The sequence below is a fragment of the Vidua macroura genome, chromosome 2 (assembly GCF_024509145.1).
Source record: "Vidua macroura isolate BioBank_ID:100142 chromosome 2, ASM2450914v1, whole genome shotgun sequence".
Taxonomy (NCBI): domain Eukaryota; kingdom Metazoa; phylum Chordata; class Aves; order Passeriformes; family Viduidae; genus Vidua; species Vidua macroura.
In genome coordinates this window covers 67,666,749-67,683,179 of record NC_071572.1, presented here as the reverse complement: position 1 = coordinate 67,683,179, position 16,431 = coordinate 67,666,749, and the positions used below count along the sequence as shown (strand labels likewise).

Here is a 16,431-nt window from a genome sequence, read left to right as displayed (position 1 = left end):
TTTTTTCACAGCTATGAATGGTTATATTTCCTCTAGCTAGAGTAATATTTTAAAAGATTAAAAAAAAAAAGTTTTTGTTTTGTTAAGAAAGTCTGACTACAGCTTAAACAAGTAACTGTAACTAACCAGTCTTGGAAAGGTGATTTCCACTTGAGCAAGACTAGAGATGGAAAATTTGAGGAGATAGAGGAGGAATATTGGTTATGTAGTCTGTTTCTCTTGTAATTAAAGAACAGTCTTATTGACAAAAATACAGCTTGAGGGTAAAGGGAAAAGATTGCTATGGCAGAGCAAGGTTCAGTCTTGATTATTTGTCTGCCTCAGCTATGCTAATTGCCAGTCTAATAGCGTGGTTTCCTCCTTGGGATGAACATGCATGGAGTTGTTCCATGCATCCATGGCATGCATGGAATGCATGGAACAATGCATCCATGGTGATGAGGCATCCAGGCTTTAGCAGCCACTTCTGGCCTGTAAAATGTAAGGTTTATGTTTATGAAACTTGGAGGAAAGGACCATCATGTCTCTGTATATCTATTAGGTTCACTTATATCATTAGGTTCACTTAAACTGCCTTTCAGGAAAGCACTTTTGTCTCCCAAGCATCCATCTTGCATGCTGCAAGGTAATCAGAAGTTGGGTGTCTGCTCTGAACTGAATTTACTGTTGGGTAGGAAGATTGGTCCCAGTCCTCGCACAGCTGGTCCCTGTTTTTGCTGTCCTGTGTACCATGTTCTTACTTACATGGGAACACATAATCAGGTTGTGTGTTACATGCTAAAATTGACTTTCCTCTTAATATGTCTTCACTTCCTCTTTTTTGGACATATCTTAAGCAATGTTTATGTAAGTGAAGAGTAATACTGGCTGAAACCTGATGAAAACTTAACCACACCCACTGAGTCATGCCATAGGAATTTGCCTATGAGACTAATCTCAAAGATGTTTTGGGCTTTCTGGTAAAAAAGGAAGCAGCTGTCCTCCACCCAATAAATAGGGGAGCAAAGATAGGGAGTATGATTTAAGAGAGGGAGTACATGACCAGTAGTGATGTATATGTTTTTCCTTTGATGCATCAGAATCTCTTGAAACATCCTTTTCCCTAAAAGGTATCTGTTATAAAATATCACATTCTTCTTTGTCAGGCTTTTGATGAAAGCAAGTGGCATGGGTTTTTTTTTTATTTTTAATGTATAAACCAAAGAAGGCCTTTGACCCTAACAGAAAAAGAGGCACAGCAGAACTGAAGAGAACTTGCCAATGGCTTCCATCATCACCATGATATTAAATGCCTTATGGCATTTTCAGCCCTGCACTGTCTGGTGTTGCAAAAGCCAATCCTTGGTGACTAAGACATGGTGTTCTGCTTGGCTGCTTATCAAAGTGGTTGTACCTACAAGCAAATTTGATCTGGGTACTTGCAGCAGTTGTACAGGACCTTAATTCTCCTCTTCCTTTGGGATTAATGTTTAAAATTCCTGATAGAACCAAAGATTGCTGCTGTAGGAACTACTATAAACATGCAAACATAGTAACTTCAGTTAAAGCTTCTGTCAAATCCTATATGATTATTTATTATCTGAATTTTGTGTCGGCATCAGAAGAGCCTCTGAGAAGTTCTGCTCTGCTCACTTTCCTACTACACACCTTACAGTTCTTAAGGGTCTTTGCTTGTCTTCTGTTTCTTGATCTTGGACTTTGGGTCTCTTCTCATTTACCGGTGCTGCATGCAGTGAAGGTGTGGGTGAAATTTTGATTCTACTGATTATGCACAGTGAATGAGTTGTGATGCAAAGGGAATAACCTCACAGAGATGTAAAATAATGACCATCACAGCCTATTGTCAAACTTCATATATCTAGTCTTCAATTTACATGAAATGTAAAAATAGTATAATAGTAAATAATTTTAAAATACCAATAAATACTTCCAATAAAAAATAAATGTGGAAGATAAAAATCAAAGCAGTAACTATGGGAAGTGCTGTTCTGTATTTAGTGTTTTAAGAATCTAATCAAAGCCTAAGCTACAAGTAACGAAGGATGGAAATAGTGTTAAGCAAACAGGGCAATTTCAACTTTGTCCTTTCGCAGCAGTATTTTTAGGTGTGGGAAAGTAGAGTTTGTTTAACCAGCTTGCTAACAAACAGCCTGAGCCATTGCTAGAGAACTAGAATGCTTTGCGTTTGTCTATGTTGTGAAGTCTGTAGGGACACATCATTTAGTGTCTTATGCTAAAAGCTTACTGATTTCATGTTTCTTTCTGAAATGTGCTTATCTGCTTTCCTAGTGAAAAATAGCCTTTTATGCCAGGAACTTGCAAGATCTGTTTTAAGTCTATTATTTGGAAAAAAAATGAAAAATATATCAGGATGTAGAAAATTCAACTGTATAAAGAATGAAAAATTTCATTCATTCAGACTATCATCCTTATTGTTGGAAGTAGGTCTGTACAACTTGATAAGAGGCGCTCTCTTTTTTGATAGTCAGTTGCAATAAGGATTTATTATGAAAAAAATACTAATCTTCCTAGTTGCAAATGCTTGCATTGGTACCCTTACTGTTCTCTACAGACAGAAATCCAAGATGAATATGCTGCTAGACTGACTTAGCATGAGGCCAGCTGCTCCCATGGTGCATATCAGTCGTAAGCTTGAGCAAATACAGAAATCTCTTAGTAAAGAAGACAAACTGGAACACAGAGAACACAATGTGTAGGAGCAGTATTCTCTGTTGAGTCAAACTGAAATTTTTCTGGTAGAAATGAAACACACAGGAAGAAAAAAATGGGCTTCACTTGAGTCAGTCCAAAATTTTAAGTGAGATATCATTAACAAAGTTTTTGAAGAGAGGAAGCTTGTATATCCTTGTTTGTTCCTTAAAATTATTTTTTTTCAGACCACAAGCCAGTGGTTTTAGACAAATTCTTTAAAGCACTGAAATTAGGTTTTACAGCGTTTAGAAAATAAACATGTTTATTTTTTTTCCTGTAATTTACTGAATTCAGCATCTCTGTACAAATAGTTTTTGGTCCTTCTAAATAATTGGTTTTGGCAAACATCAGCTGGAGAAACACCCATTTCTAAAAAGGGATATATGCTTTTCTGCTAAGGAGAAATACAAGTTTAAAACATGAATGTATTTAGGTTTAAATCAACATGATTATTTGTCTTCTGAAGCACTTCTGAAATGCCAAGGCAAACTGAAATGCCCTTCTACATTCTTATTGCCTTTTAGTTTGTTTATGACCACAGAAGTCACACAGCCTGCCTTCCCTTAACAGTGCACACAATGTGTTCTTGTGCGGGCTGTCATCAAAACACATACATCTTTTGTGTGACTTGTTCTCTGAAAGAAAGCCTTCGTTTCTCTTCCATCTTTTCTTTTTTGCCTGCTTATATGTTTCTTTGGCATAGCACACCTACTTTCAGCTTCTAAACTGAGCTGTTTCACAGGTTAACCTTTCTTGGCTTTAGCACCCACTTGCAGAAGTGAAGATATTCGGCTGATGGCCTCTGTTCCCGTTAGTGCCTGGCAGATTTGGTAAGTGCCCCCTCTGTTTTTTACCTACTTCAGAACCACGTGTTCACTGCCGATTCAATAATTAACTCCTTGTTTGCCCATGAAGCCTGTTCACCCTGCACTAAACAAGGTAAGCGGCTGGGCCGCTGTGCATTGATTGGTGTGTTTGAATGAGAAAGAGAGCTCTCTAAGGGCATTATTAGCAAACAATTCCACAATGGTACAACTTTTTTTTTCTCTGTACTAGTTCCCTCTCTGTCACCAGTTGTGAAAGCTGATGGCAGGCATCAGGATATGTCTGCCTGCTAGAACGTAGGGTATTTTTTTGATGAAGTAGAACCAAGTCTGTTGCGGATCCTAACTTGTTATTTGCAGCAAGTTGCATATCACCACTTTACATCTCTTTTTAAAGATCTGTTTGTGATCACTCAGAATCAGCTTAGGCTATTTCACCCAGTCTAGGTGGAAAACTGGCACTGCCAGTTAATTTTACAGGTCAGCTTTTAGAGCAGCACTGCAAGTATACCCTTAGTATGTTTTCACATGTAGCATAACAAGAAATCAGGACCATAATTACTGGGCATCAGATTAGACAATAATCTTACCCAGTTGGAAGATGCAGATATGCTCTTACTGTTAAAAAATATTTCTTAGGCTTCTCTTTCCATGGTTGATTTTAATTTGGCATTTCAGTATCAGTACATCCCAAAAGTACTGCTTTATTTTCGGAATAGCCTTGTTCAATGTGCTGCAGAGATTGTCTTGCCAGCCTGCACTGGACCCACATTCCTCCATGCATGGCTTTTGATCACATGATTTTTTGATGTTGACTTGTAATTTACACTTGAACATGTCAGTAAGCAATGAGGATAAAATACGAAGTTTGCAGCATGTGCAGTGTTGTGAAGTAGAAAAAAAAATCACAGCTAAATATATGAATAGCCAATAAAGTTGCATTGTCCTGGAAGATTCCAGCCTGAAAGAATATATTCTGTAGTCACTTGTCATGGACTAATAGTAACAATAGCTTGCAGGCAATCAATGTTATATGTACGTATTAGACTTCCACAACATCCGATAGGATATAATTGCAGATATTAGAAATCAATGATCAGGTGGAAGGGAACAGCATCTTTGGATTATTAATAATGATTTTCAGAACACTTAAACATCATAAAGCCTGGAGAATACAATGGGATGGAATAGCTTCAATAAAAGAAAAAATAAAAAAAAAGGCTGATGCAGATGATTTCAGGCAGATCAATTTTACATTGATACTTGAAATGTGAGAAGAGGAGAAAATAAGCGAGCAGCTAGTATTAGATTTCTTGTTCTTAAAGGATTAAAGAACGGTAACAAATGGTAATCAGTGTAGCTTAATGGAAAGTATCTGTAGTTCAATTTGATGCTGACTTTTAAAATTATCAGTGTGATCAACCACACTTATGAAAGAAATTCTTACCTTTAGAGTGATGCTGCAAAATTTGTTGACTAAGAAATTTCAAAAATACAGCTCCCAAATTCCTCAAAATGGATAAAAGGGAAGTAACCAATTGATGTCAGCTTTGATGATGCCCAGCTCACGGACACAAAGCAGGGGGTGTTAATCACGTAATCTGGGTTTTAATTTTTAGCCTGCAATATTTTAGCTTTTTATTAAAAGGAAAAATTCTTAGAAGCCTACTTATAATGGAAATTTCTAACGCAAACACTTAGTTCATTAGACAGAATCACCGGAAGATTTGTTTGAAGAAATATACCATTATGTTGGTAGTCAAGTGCTGTCTAAGTAAGCACGATTGTTCTCAGGTTTATGCACCAAATGATCCTGATGTTTGCTAGTGAGCATTTAGCTGTTGGTCTTCATCTCTTCTTTGTTTTTTGAGCCATCTTCCCTATTTCTTTCAAGTCCTTATGGTACCATATAGTTTGGATAGAATTAACCAAGCTGCCAGTTAGGCCATTCTGCTGTTAAAAAATATATCAAACCTAGAACTGATCAGGCTTCCTTTTGAAGTAGTCCAAAATGAAATGTTGTCCTTTTTGTTTAGTTCTGGAGTGGAGTTATTTTGATTTGGGGGTGTAGGTAATTTTTTCATTAAAATATTAGGAAAACATTATTGAAAATGTTGTTTTCATTTTCTGGCCACAACAAAAATAGGCAGGATTTTTTTTTTCCTAGTAATTGAGTGTGTGGGAATCATGATCATCAATTAACTTGTTGTTTTGACCAACTTCTTAGTATTGGCAAAAGCAGGGAAATGTTTTTGGTGATACAGTTGCCATTGGTAATTGTCTTATCAAAAGGTATTTTCCTAATCATTTCTTGTTAGATAAATGCCAACAGACCCTAGTCAAGACTAGATTAAAAGTCTCCAGTCTGACTTGGTAGCTGCCACTGAGAAGCCCATTGGTTACTTATTAGCTATTTTAATGGGAATCAAGCTGATGCTGGCAACATTTGGAAAGGCAGCTGCCTTACTGTTCTGAGCATGCAGTGTATGGTGATCTGAGCTAGATTTTAGCTCTGCACCCAATTCTAGTCCTCGTATCTAATCCTTCAGTATTTTGCTTTCTGAGAATGATTTCTTAGGAGGTGTAGCATCTACCTGGGAAATTTCCATCATTGCCAGCCATGTGCTGGGTTTCTGTTTTCTGGGAAGATAGAAAATATGTCCCCCTTCTTCCTAACCACATAAGTCAAACATCCTGTAATTGAAGTAATCTAAATAATCTTCTGCCTCTGATACCCTGCTGCTTCAGTACACAATGACCCAACCACCTAATGGGGCTGAAGCTGCTTCTCCTTGGTGCTTGTCTCTTGCTGGAGGTGTGTGGAGGAGGGGAAGGAAGGTAGTTTAAACAGTTTTTTATCTCTGTTGGATCCCTGTCAGTAAGGGGAGGCAGAGGTGAAGAGCAATGACCTGAGCATAGCGAATGTTGTTACCCTGTTGCATCATAATTATTTCATTTCTGAGGGGAAGTTAGAAGCAACAACAGCAATAAAAGCAGTGGTTTCTGCCTTGTTTTCCAGAGCAGCTTTAACAGTCGTCTCTACCATGACACTGCACTGCTTGCAGCTTTTTCTCTTGCTTCTGCTTGGTTCATGGTGGCCAGACTCAGAGCAGCATGTGGTGGGAGCTGTGAAGATCAGGGAGCACTATATAGCTGCACAGATCACCAGCTGGACCTACAAACCAGAACCCGAGGAAAAGTCCAGGTAACAAAGTACAGGATAGATGGATGAAATTAGTCCTCCCTTGGGACTGAAAAGTGGTTTTTGTCTCTCATCTCTTGTGGAATTGCAGAGCCCAGGAGGACTTTGGAGCCCAATCTGTTGATTTCAGAGGACCTTGGTTGACCTTAAACAGCATGATCTGAACTAGAGCCTGTGACATATTAAAAGCTCCTCTTTATTTGCTGCATTAGTGCAATAGAATTATTTTTATATTTTTAGAACACTTCTGTTAAATAAGCTCCAGGACTTGCTTTTGTAATTTTTGCATAACTTTATGTTGGTTGCTTGGGGGTTTTTTTATGTATTTATTTTAGGTACGTGGATGCTGAGCAATGTTAAGTTGAGCCATGGTTTGGTAAGATTTCAAAAACTTTTAAGACGTTAGAATTTGCTGAAGGAATAATTATGTTCCAGTTTTGATGCTATCACTTTCACTTAAATCAGAGCCAGATGAACTTTGGAACTAGCTGTACCATTTCTGAGTTGTTCAGGACTTCTGTGAAATGTACATTCTGAGTTCTGATGAGTAAAGGTGGTAAGATCAAGCATTACTCTGCTTCATTAAGTGAAAATACTGATTTTATTTTTTTCAGATAGCATTGCACAATGGCCAGCCTACCTGCATCCACCAATCAAGAATATAAAATACGTTATTTTTGTTACTACTACTGTCCTTAGGATTATAAACACTGCAGGTGCACTGCTACAGTTTTCAGAACTTAGATGTAATTTCAAGTTCTGTTTAAATTAGGGGGGGGGAAATTTTAAAAGTTAAACATTAAAAATTAATTAAAAATTACTTGTCCACCTACATTAAAAGTATTTTTATACTGCTACTTTCATATATATGTATTTATATGTAGGTGGATGACTTGCTTTTTTTTGTTTATGATTTTTTTTTCTAAACATGTATTGAATTTCAGGATAATATGGAAAAGATGCTTCCAGTTCAGATTATGACTTCCTAACTTTTTTTTCTTTCTCCAAGATCTAATTATAACAAAGTTTCTGTGATTTATAAAACCCCCTCAAAAGTTTAATAGAGCTGGTATAAGCATAATGTCAAACTGGCAAGACAGAAGAAAATAGGATTTAAAGGTAGGAACATGAAGCTAGATGTCATTTAAGTATTGACCTGGACATGTGAATTTACTTGTTAAAACTTAATTCTCTTCTACATTGGGTGGATCAATGTACGCATCAACTGCTCTTTGGTTAAATTCACATTGTGGATGGAGTCTTTTCATGCAGTAGAGACTCACAAGACTGTATAAAACCTCAGCTGAAGTCCTCTGAGATAACCCAGGAGTATTTTATATGCAATGTCTTTTGAGTTACCTTGCCTAAGTATTTAGAGCAAGTCATATCCTAGATGGGTCTAATGAATTTTATAGAGCTTCTAGAAATTTAACTGAAACCCAAAACAAACAATCAAGCAAACAAAATCCAACAAAACTACCAACTAAAAAAAAAAATCCAAAACAGAAAACCAAAAACCTCACAGCACAAATATACTCACTGAGGAAGAGTTAGTGGCTTGGATCCCAAAAGTATTGGAGCATACTTGTATTAAAGTATTGGAGTAACTTGTGCTGATTTCAGTAGAAGCTGAATGTCTATATGCAGTAAGAATCTGATACTTCGGTGCTTCCATTTCTAAATAACTTGAGAGGCTGAAAGGAAAATGGACTCTTCCTGAACTATTTCCTTAATTTTGGCTAGAAAAGGATGTAAGGCACTTCAGCACAAAGTGAAAATATATTTTATGTGCATCTTGCAGTGTGGCTGCTGCAATTTCTAAAAGTTCTGTAACTAGACCTGCTTGTGTAGCGTGATATTTCTAGGTATTTAATTCCTCGTCACTATTCAATTGGCACTGATAAATTTCCTCTTCTATCCTGCAGTCTCATGTGCATATTCTCTTGAACATTGCCACATTAGGGTAGCTCTTGTCAATGAAGGTTATGGATCCCATCCTTCTCCTTAAGAAGTGAAACAAAATTTTATCAATGACTTTAAGGAAGGGGGAATTAATTGAAGCACAAATTGCTTCTGCCTGACTGCTGTGGCAAGAGAGGGTTGCAGAGGAATTTACGAGATCTCCCCCTTATGGACTGTGGATGTCACTGAAGTGGGTTCTCTCTGCTCAGCCTCCCCATGCTTGAGCAGCCCATCAGCTCCTCACTGTCCAGTGTGCCTGAAAGGGCATTACAAAGAGAACAAGTGGAATTACTGTTGGATTCAGTCATCATACATACTAGAGTAAATCAGAGTAAATCAACCAATAAATGTGAAGGGCTGTTAATCCTTTCAGCCCTCTTCTCATCATTATTTCCATTGCAGAAGTGTTGTTTGCTGGTTTCCTTCTGCTTGCCTAAATATTTTCTAAGAAAACATTATGTGGTCTCCTGGATGCCAAATTGTTTATGTAACAAGTCTAAGGGCACTTTGCAGTGTTTCTCATTTTCTAACTTGCTGTGACATCCTTAGTTGTTGTCAGAGAACAGCTTTGTGCTTGCCTTCAGAGTCATTCCTGTGACAGGAGCTTGCTGTTAATGCTGTTGTAAAACCCTTCTGGTGAGTCTTAAAAGTTCAGACATAGGGCTGAACAAACAGAAATTCAGGTTTCTTTCACTCTGTCTTGTCAGATGCTTTCTAGGTTAAGTATGGTTGAGACATCTTCCTCTGTGTCTTTCAAAGGCATTTTTATGCCTTTGTAGAATCAAAAAGACCCATAAAAACCACCAGTGAAATCAGTGGTGAACTGTTCTAGGTATGGATATTGGATGCCCTGTATAACATTATCTGGTTCAGGAACATCATAAATTCAATAGAGTAAGAGGGAGAAGTGAAGACACTGCAAAGAGTTGGACTGTGTGCTTTGCCATCAGCAAAATGTGCAAGTGATTAAATATATTTCCAAGATTCATTTTTTGAGATTTCCATCAAACAGCAATGGCATCCCTGAGAATTTGTCCTTTCAATATTTTTTTTATAACTCTTTTGGTTTCAGATTAGAACATTCAGATCCTGTATTTAAGAAAATTTCTTACAGAGAGTATGAAGTGGATTTTAAAAAAGAAAAACCAGCAAATACATTTGCAGGTAAAGAGGAATGAAATGTTCTGAGTATTTTCATTTGTTCCTTATTTTAAAGCCAGTGGCAACTTAAGCAAGCTTGTATTTTTCCATTCATTTTTGCACATAAACCAAATAGGCACAGGGCATGAGGTCTCTACAGTGCAGGAATGAGGCTTCCAAAGGCTGTTGGGCTTTCAGAGGATGTGGCTGTCTGCAAATCAGTTGCACCATACAAAGTTGTTCCCTTTGTTTTCAGCATCTGATGAGATTTACCACATGCACTTAGATTTGGCACAGCCACAGCGATGACACTATGAATTCATTATGAAGGAGCCTAAGACCTGAAACTAAATAGATACAAAATAGTTTACAAGCCAAAAATTGTTTTAGCAGCTTTTTTCAATAGCTTATTTTTGCAACATGGGGAGTAGGGATACAAGCTCTTGAAATCTTTTGCAGGAAATGCCTCCAGAAATTTGCAGTGTGGAACTGATTATTTACTTGGATAACATTTGGAAATTGAAAGATCTCTTTGTTCTGTGACTTCTGGCATTCAGAATGCTACTTAAAGTAATGTGTTTGAATGCCTTTCTCTAAACTCTTAAACTATAAAATGTTTATCTTCTAAAACTATTTAAAATAATACATGAAAGATGTCTAGAAATTTTCAGTGAACCTCAGGATTAATCTTTTGATAGAGTTTCTATATCTGTAAATCACTTTTCCCCCCTTATTTTCCCATGATTTTTAAGTGCTAGTTGCCAGATGCAAAATTTATAACATTTTGGAATATGCACTATAGGCTTTAAGTTCCCATATGTCTTTTTATGGGTAAATCTTCATTGCAGTGTTATTACATTCTCTGCATTAATTTTGGGACTTGTACTTTGAGAGCTAATATTTTCTAAAGGGGGAGAAAATTCTTTGTTTCACTGAACATATTGTTTAATTAATATTTTCCTCTTTCTTTATCTTGAATAACTACAGGACTTCTGGGACCAACCCTGCGTGCTGAAGTGGGAGATACTTTAGTGGTTCACCTTAAAAATATGGCTGACAAGCCAGTCAGTATTCATCCTCAAGGCCTAGTTTACAGCAAAAATGAAGAAGGTAAATACTGTAGAAATTCCATGTTTTGCTCATTTGCTTGTAGACCATTGCATGAAATGTTGACAGAATTCCAGATTAATGTTTGAAGCTATGTGTAACACAAATATCTGTTGATCCTGGATTACACCTTCACCTCCATTGTTAGCTCCTTTCTTGTTCATCAGTTTAACACTAGGAATATGAGTGCCATGAGCACAGTTTCCTAACAGTGCTGATCGTGCTGTTCTGATACTCAGCATTTAATGCTCAGCTTTGTGGTGCTTTGTTCCACACCCTCATAAGACCAGCAAAAAGAGATGATAAACTATGACCAAATGGACTGTAAAATATCTATACCAGCACAAAGTGAGTTTGGTTGCTCATGCTTCTTGGATTGCACTGACCCACAGTTTACAAATTCATGCAAGGCTTTGGTTGTTCTGTGGGTGCAAAAGGAGTTTTGCAAAATCCATCTCATGGAGTTGAACAGAACATTTCATTGGAAAGTGATGGGCAGTTCAGTTTGACTGTCTTATTAATTAATGCACCTTTTGCACTTCAGATTTCAATTCTCTGTCTCCCCTTTGTCATATTGCAGATCTGTTGGATATGGCAGGCACAGACATGAGCCATTCCTGCCTCCATATGTGGATGTGCAGTATAAAAAAGGCCTAAGGCAGCAAGGCAGTGCCAGCCCATGCCGTGGCTTTATGAGAGACAGTTAGAAAGGTGACAAGGTAGGCAGCATTCCTCTGCAGAGCACCAGTGAGCAGAGGCTGAAGCTTCATCCTGTCCTAACCCTAGTCAGACTGATGAAGAGCCTGACCTTTTGGCAGTGATGATACCTCTAGGAAATGTTCAATCTGTAAGAAACAGGATGGTGGTGGAATAGTAGCTACTCTCAACAATGTGTGAATGGGATCATGAGTTATCTCTTTGAAGCTGAATTATATCATATAAACAAGATCAAACCAAGCTTTTGGAGCTGATTGTAGGAAGATATTCCAAGCATTTTAATTGCTCATTTTCTTCATGCCACTCTACTGACTCTTTTCTTGGCAGGCTCCCTGTATGATGACAGAACATTACCTGCAGAAAAACGAGATGATGCTGTACTTCCAGGCCAGCTCTACACATATGTGTGGGATATATCAGAAGAAGTTGGTCCAAGAGAAGCTGACCTTCCTTGTCTTACTTATGCTTACTATTCTCATGAGAACATGGCAATGGATTTTAACTCTGGTCTGATTGGAGCACTGCTGATTTGCAAGAAAGGTAATGAATGCTGTAAGACTACTATAAGGTAATATATTTTCATTAAAAAAGATGATGATGTATGAGAGAAGATATATTATTTTCTTTTTCACATCTTTACATGCAGTGCAAAACAAATGTTTTTTAACATCATTCTTTTAAATGTTACAGTTTTTAAATGCCAGCTTTTATGGAGTTCCATCCTATAATTATAGGATGGGCAGAAAACATTAATACATAGATACATTTGCCTGCACTGGTTGCATTTGCAGTTGCTTAACTGCTAAGTATATGACCTCACATTTCCTGTCTAAGAATAAATATTTTCTAAAACTTCGTTCAAAATGGTTTGCCCATTTCAGAGAGTAAGGCAGGAAATAATTGTTTTACCCATTGTCTTTTAAAGGCTGTCTGATCAAGAGCCTGGAACACTCTTCTGTAACATGGCTTTAAAATTGGAGAGCAGTGTGTCTTTTGCTAGTCATTTGAAGATGTGGCCAAATTTGAACAGATCATAAATCTTGAAATTGTTTTTGCATGTGACAGAGACTTTAGATTTTAGCAGTCCGAACCATTGAATTCCATCTCCACTAATAACTGGTGTCTTGTAGCACTTGTAAATAGCTGCTAGATACATATCCCTGGTTTGAAGGATGACTGAAACAACATGCCACCATGTAAAGTACTTAAAACTACTTACTGGTCCCTTAAATCCAAGGTTTTTCCAAATTATATATCTTTCTTGTGGTGAATGTGCTGTGAGTTATCTAGCCTGATTTAGTTTGAGTCCAAAATTTTGTGCAGACTGTAGATAGACGGAATGGACTTGGACCTCAAAGCTTCCCTGAAAGTAAACAGAACATTGGCTCAGTGTGGGTTGTACAGAGACACTCTCCTTACCCATAGATACCCATTTTAATGCAGAACACACCTACTCTTATCACCTCAAAGGAGTTGCATTAGCATTAATTATGTTCCTCCTGAATTTTTTTGATGATTGGTGCTTTTAGTATTATTTAGGACTTGTTATTTTCCTAATTTTCTTGGGTTTTCTTTCTCTGGGTTTCTGTGTATATGCATATTTTATGGCATGCTGGTTGAGCTAATCTGGGCAAATACTTTGAAACTACTTCCTTCTCAGGCTTCTCAAATTCATGCACTCTGGGCTTGAGTAGGGTATGAATTTGAGATGGACTGGTGTGACCACTACCTTCAAGAAAATTTGAATGTATGTTTATGACTAGAACAAAGACAAACAGCTCACTATGCATATTTTTAAGATTTCTGAACACAGATTTTTGACTGGACACTGTGTCTGGTAGATGTGCAATATACCTGTGTATTTGGTCTGCCTGGCATGGAGTTTAGTTTCTTCACAGCAGCTCATATGGCACTGTGTTTTGGATTTGTGGCTTAATAGCATTGATAATACACGCACCCATGTTTGAGCTGTTGCTGAACAATGCTTGCACAGTATCAAAGCTTTCTCTTTTTCCTGGTCAGACCTCCCCAAACAGTGGGCTGGGCGTGCACAAGAGGTTGGGAAGGGACCAATCTGGACAGATGAAACAGATTGGCCAAAGGGTTATTTTCTACCATTAACATCATTCTGCAATAAAAAATGGAGGTAGAGGAGGAAGCGACAGTGTGGGGAGAACAAGGGGTGTTGACTTCCAAGGTTTTTGAGAGACTGACTGGGCATCAGTCAGCTTGTGGGAGATGAGTGATTTCTTCTGCATTGCTTGTTTTCCCCTCTTTCCTTCACCTTTGAACCATCTTTATTGACCCAGGAGTTTTCTCATTTTTGTTCCTCCTGTTCAGTGCCTGGGGAGGCATTGAAGTGGGTGTTTGGCTGCTGGTTGGGGTCAGCTCCCCATGGTCTGACACATTTAAGACATGGTTAAGGTTATAAAAAATGGACTTCTGAGTTAAAGCACTGCCTGAATGTTCTTTGCGTGGCAAGTAGATAAATTCCTCTGTTGATCTGAGGCTTCTTCTGTGAAGAAAAACAGAACTTGGTAGCATTTCAGAAATAAAAATAATATATTAAAGATAATTTCTTCCACTACCTCTTTTGCTAGGTAAAATAATTAATAAATTTGCAAAGTTTTCATTCTTGCAATCCAGAGATTGCAAGATTATATTTTGAAAGTAGCAACTGGAAGTTTTTGATGTGAGCAATCTAAAGAAAGAATCAGTAAAGATCACACTGGTTCTGTGTGGCATGTCCAGAATGAATTCTACTTCCACAGAAATTACATCTGTATCACAAAATCACCCAGGACAGTTTCTTGTAAGTGATCCAGCGAAGTAGTGTCTGTTGAAGTCTTTTGTGTGTTGTGTCTTTTGCTGGGTGGTTGATTTTAAGCTTTTAAAAGGTGCTGATGACCTCAGTGCTTGAAAAGGTGCTGTTCACCCTGCTGGTAATGCTGCCATCACTCTTCTCCTTGCCTCACAGTCTGAAAAGAGAGGGCAGCACCTGATTGTGAACTGAAGGTGTTTGACACTCCCCTTCTTTAAGGTGATCTCTGCAACACATTGCCAGAAATTGTCTGAGAGAATTCATTGCATGATATTTATTTTCTCTGGAATATTTCAGACTTTTTATTTTGTGGTTACCCAATCCAAAAGTACTTCCAGAAATAAAATCACATTATGAGCATTCTTAGAGCTTTATTTTGATCAGACTCAGCCAGTACATGGTAACAGGTGAAACAAGCTCATTAAATATACATTAATGCAACTACATGTCAAATCTGCTTTATTTCTGCTTCAAATTGAGACCTGTTGTTTCTCCTTCACAGGGAGTCTAAATGAGGATGGCTCACAGAAACATTTTGACAGGGAATATGTACTGATGTTTGGTGTGTTTGATGAAAACAAGAGTTGGCAAAAATCAGCATCAGTCAAGTATGCAATTAATGGCTATACTGATGGAGCGTTACCAGGTACTGTTCTGGCTTATGTGAAATGAAACTAACATTTATGAACACTGAATATTACTTTTAGTTGCTTTTCATGCACAAGAATGGGAATGTGGAGAAATGGGATACCGCCTTTTTTAGAATGTGTCTGTGAATATCTAAATTCTGGAAGAAAACCTGTGCTGCTGAAAGGAAGTCACGCCAGATTACTGATAGAAATAATGAGATGACTTCTAAGAAGACTTCTGCTTGAAGAAAAGGATTACTAACTTAATAATAAGCTGCTTGTTTGTTTTTTTTTTTTTTAACAAGCTGATGGTGAGAGAGTGATTTGATTAAGTGAATTGTTGGTTCTACAGCATATAGAACATACTGGGTGCAAAAACGTCCTGAAAGTGGAAAGTCAGATATCATTAAAAGACTCAATTAAATGAGAAGACTAGGAAGATGGTAGTGGGGCTGTTCTGTTGCTAGTGCTTTTCTGTTGTTTTCCTAAGAAAAAACTTTCATATCTCTCTCCCATCCATTGAGCAAATACAAAAATCTGTCTTAAATGGGGATTTTTTTAAGGAAATTTTGAAGAGGGTAGTTACTGTCACTAGGTACCACATCAGTCTTTAGCTTAGATCCTTGCTTTGTTCTTTACATTTCCTGCCCTATTTTCGCCTCACTCCCCAGGCAAGGGCAGGTCAGCTTTCCAAAAGAAGGCACTGGTTTTTTTCTGTTTTTTGCCAGCTTGTTGTAAGTCAATTTGTCACTTGCAGGTCAGGTTTAAACATCTGTCTTCCACTGACACATTATTTTGGTATCTGTTCCATTTACACGCTTCTGAAACTTCCTCTTGTTGCAAACATGGATCACAGCAATTTTTTTTAATGTTTTCAGTGAAGATTCACTGAAACCTAGGGTGTGTGGGGAACTTGCATGATTTGCCTGTATTCTGAACCTTAATCTCTTGTCTCTCTCAGATTTAGAGGCTTGTGCATATGACAACATTAGCTGGCACTTGATAGGAATGAGTTCCAAGCCAGAAATCTTCTCCATTCATATCAATGGCCAGTCCATGGAGCAAAAACATCACCGAGTTTCTGCTGTTAACTTGGTGGGAGGAGCCTCAACCACCGTAAACATGACAGTGACTGAGGAAGGAAGATGGCTCATATCTTCTCTTGTTCAAAAGCACCTGCAAGGCAAGGAAACATCTAGTTATTAGGCACCTGTAAAGCTGTCCTTCTCTATGTCCCAAATGGCTTCTGCTGTTTTGCAGCAACAGTACAGTTAATCTGTTTCACGTGGTTTTGTCATTTCAATAAGAAACTGACCA

General features: G+C 37.8%; 1 protein-coding gene across 2 annotated transcripts in view; it reads left to right on the top strand.

The window, feature by feature from the left end:
* Window positions 1-215: 215 nt before the first annotated feature.
* F5 (coagulation factor V) overlaps window positions 216-16,431 on the top strand; it is a 40,471-nt gene continuing 24,255 nt past the window's right edge. Inside the window, exons 1-8 of one of the 2 annotated variants that reach the window (XM_053969972.1) lie at window positions 216-625; window positions 3,476-3,542; window positions 6,556-6,741; window positions 9,773-9,864; window positions 10,828-10,950; window positions 11,992-12,204; window positions 14,988-15,131; window positions 16,076-16,297. In XM_053969972.1, the coding sequence (XP_053825947.1) occupies window positions 6,581-6,741; window positions 9,773-9,864; window positions 10,828-10,950; window positions 11,992-12,204; window positions 14,988-15,131; window positions 16,076-16,297 (955 nt within the window). In that variant the 5' untranslated portion in view covers window positions 216-625; window positions 3,476-3,542; window positions 6,556-6,580. Of the gene's footprint in view, window positions 626-3,475; window positions 3,543-6,428; window positions 6,742-9,772; window positions 9,865-10,827; window positions 10,951-11,991; window positions 12,205-14,987; window positions 15,132-16,075; window positions 16,298-16,431 lie in introns of those variants that run through there. The other variant, XM_053969973.1, reaches the window with a different exon arrangement.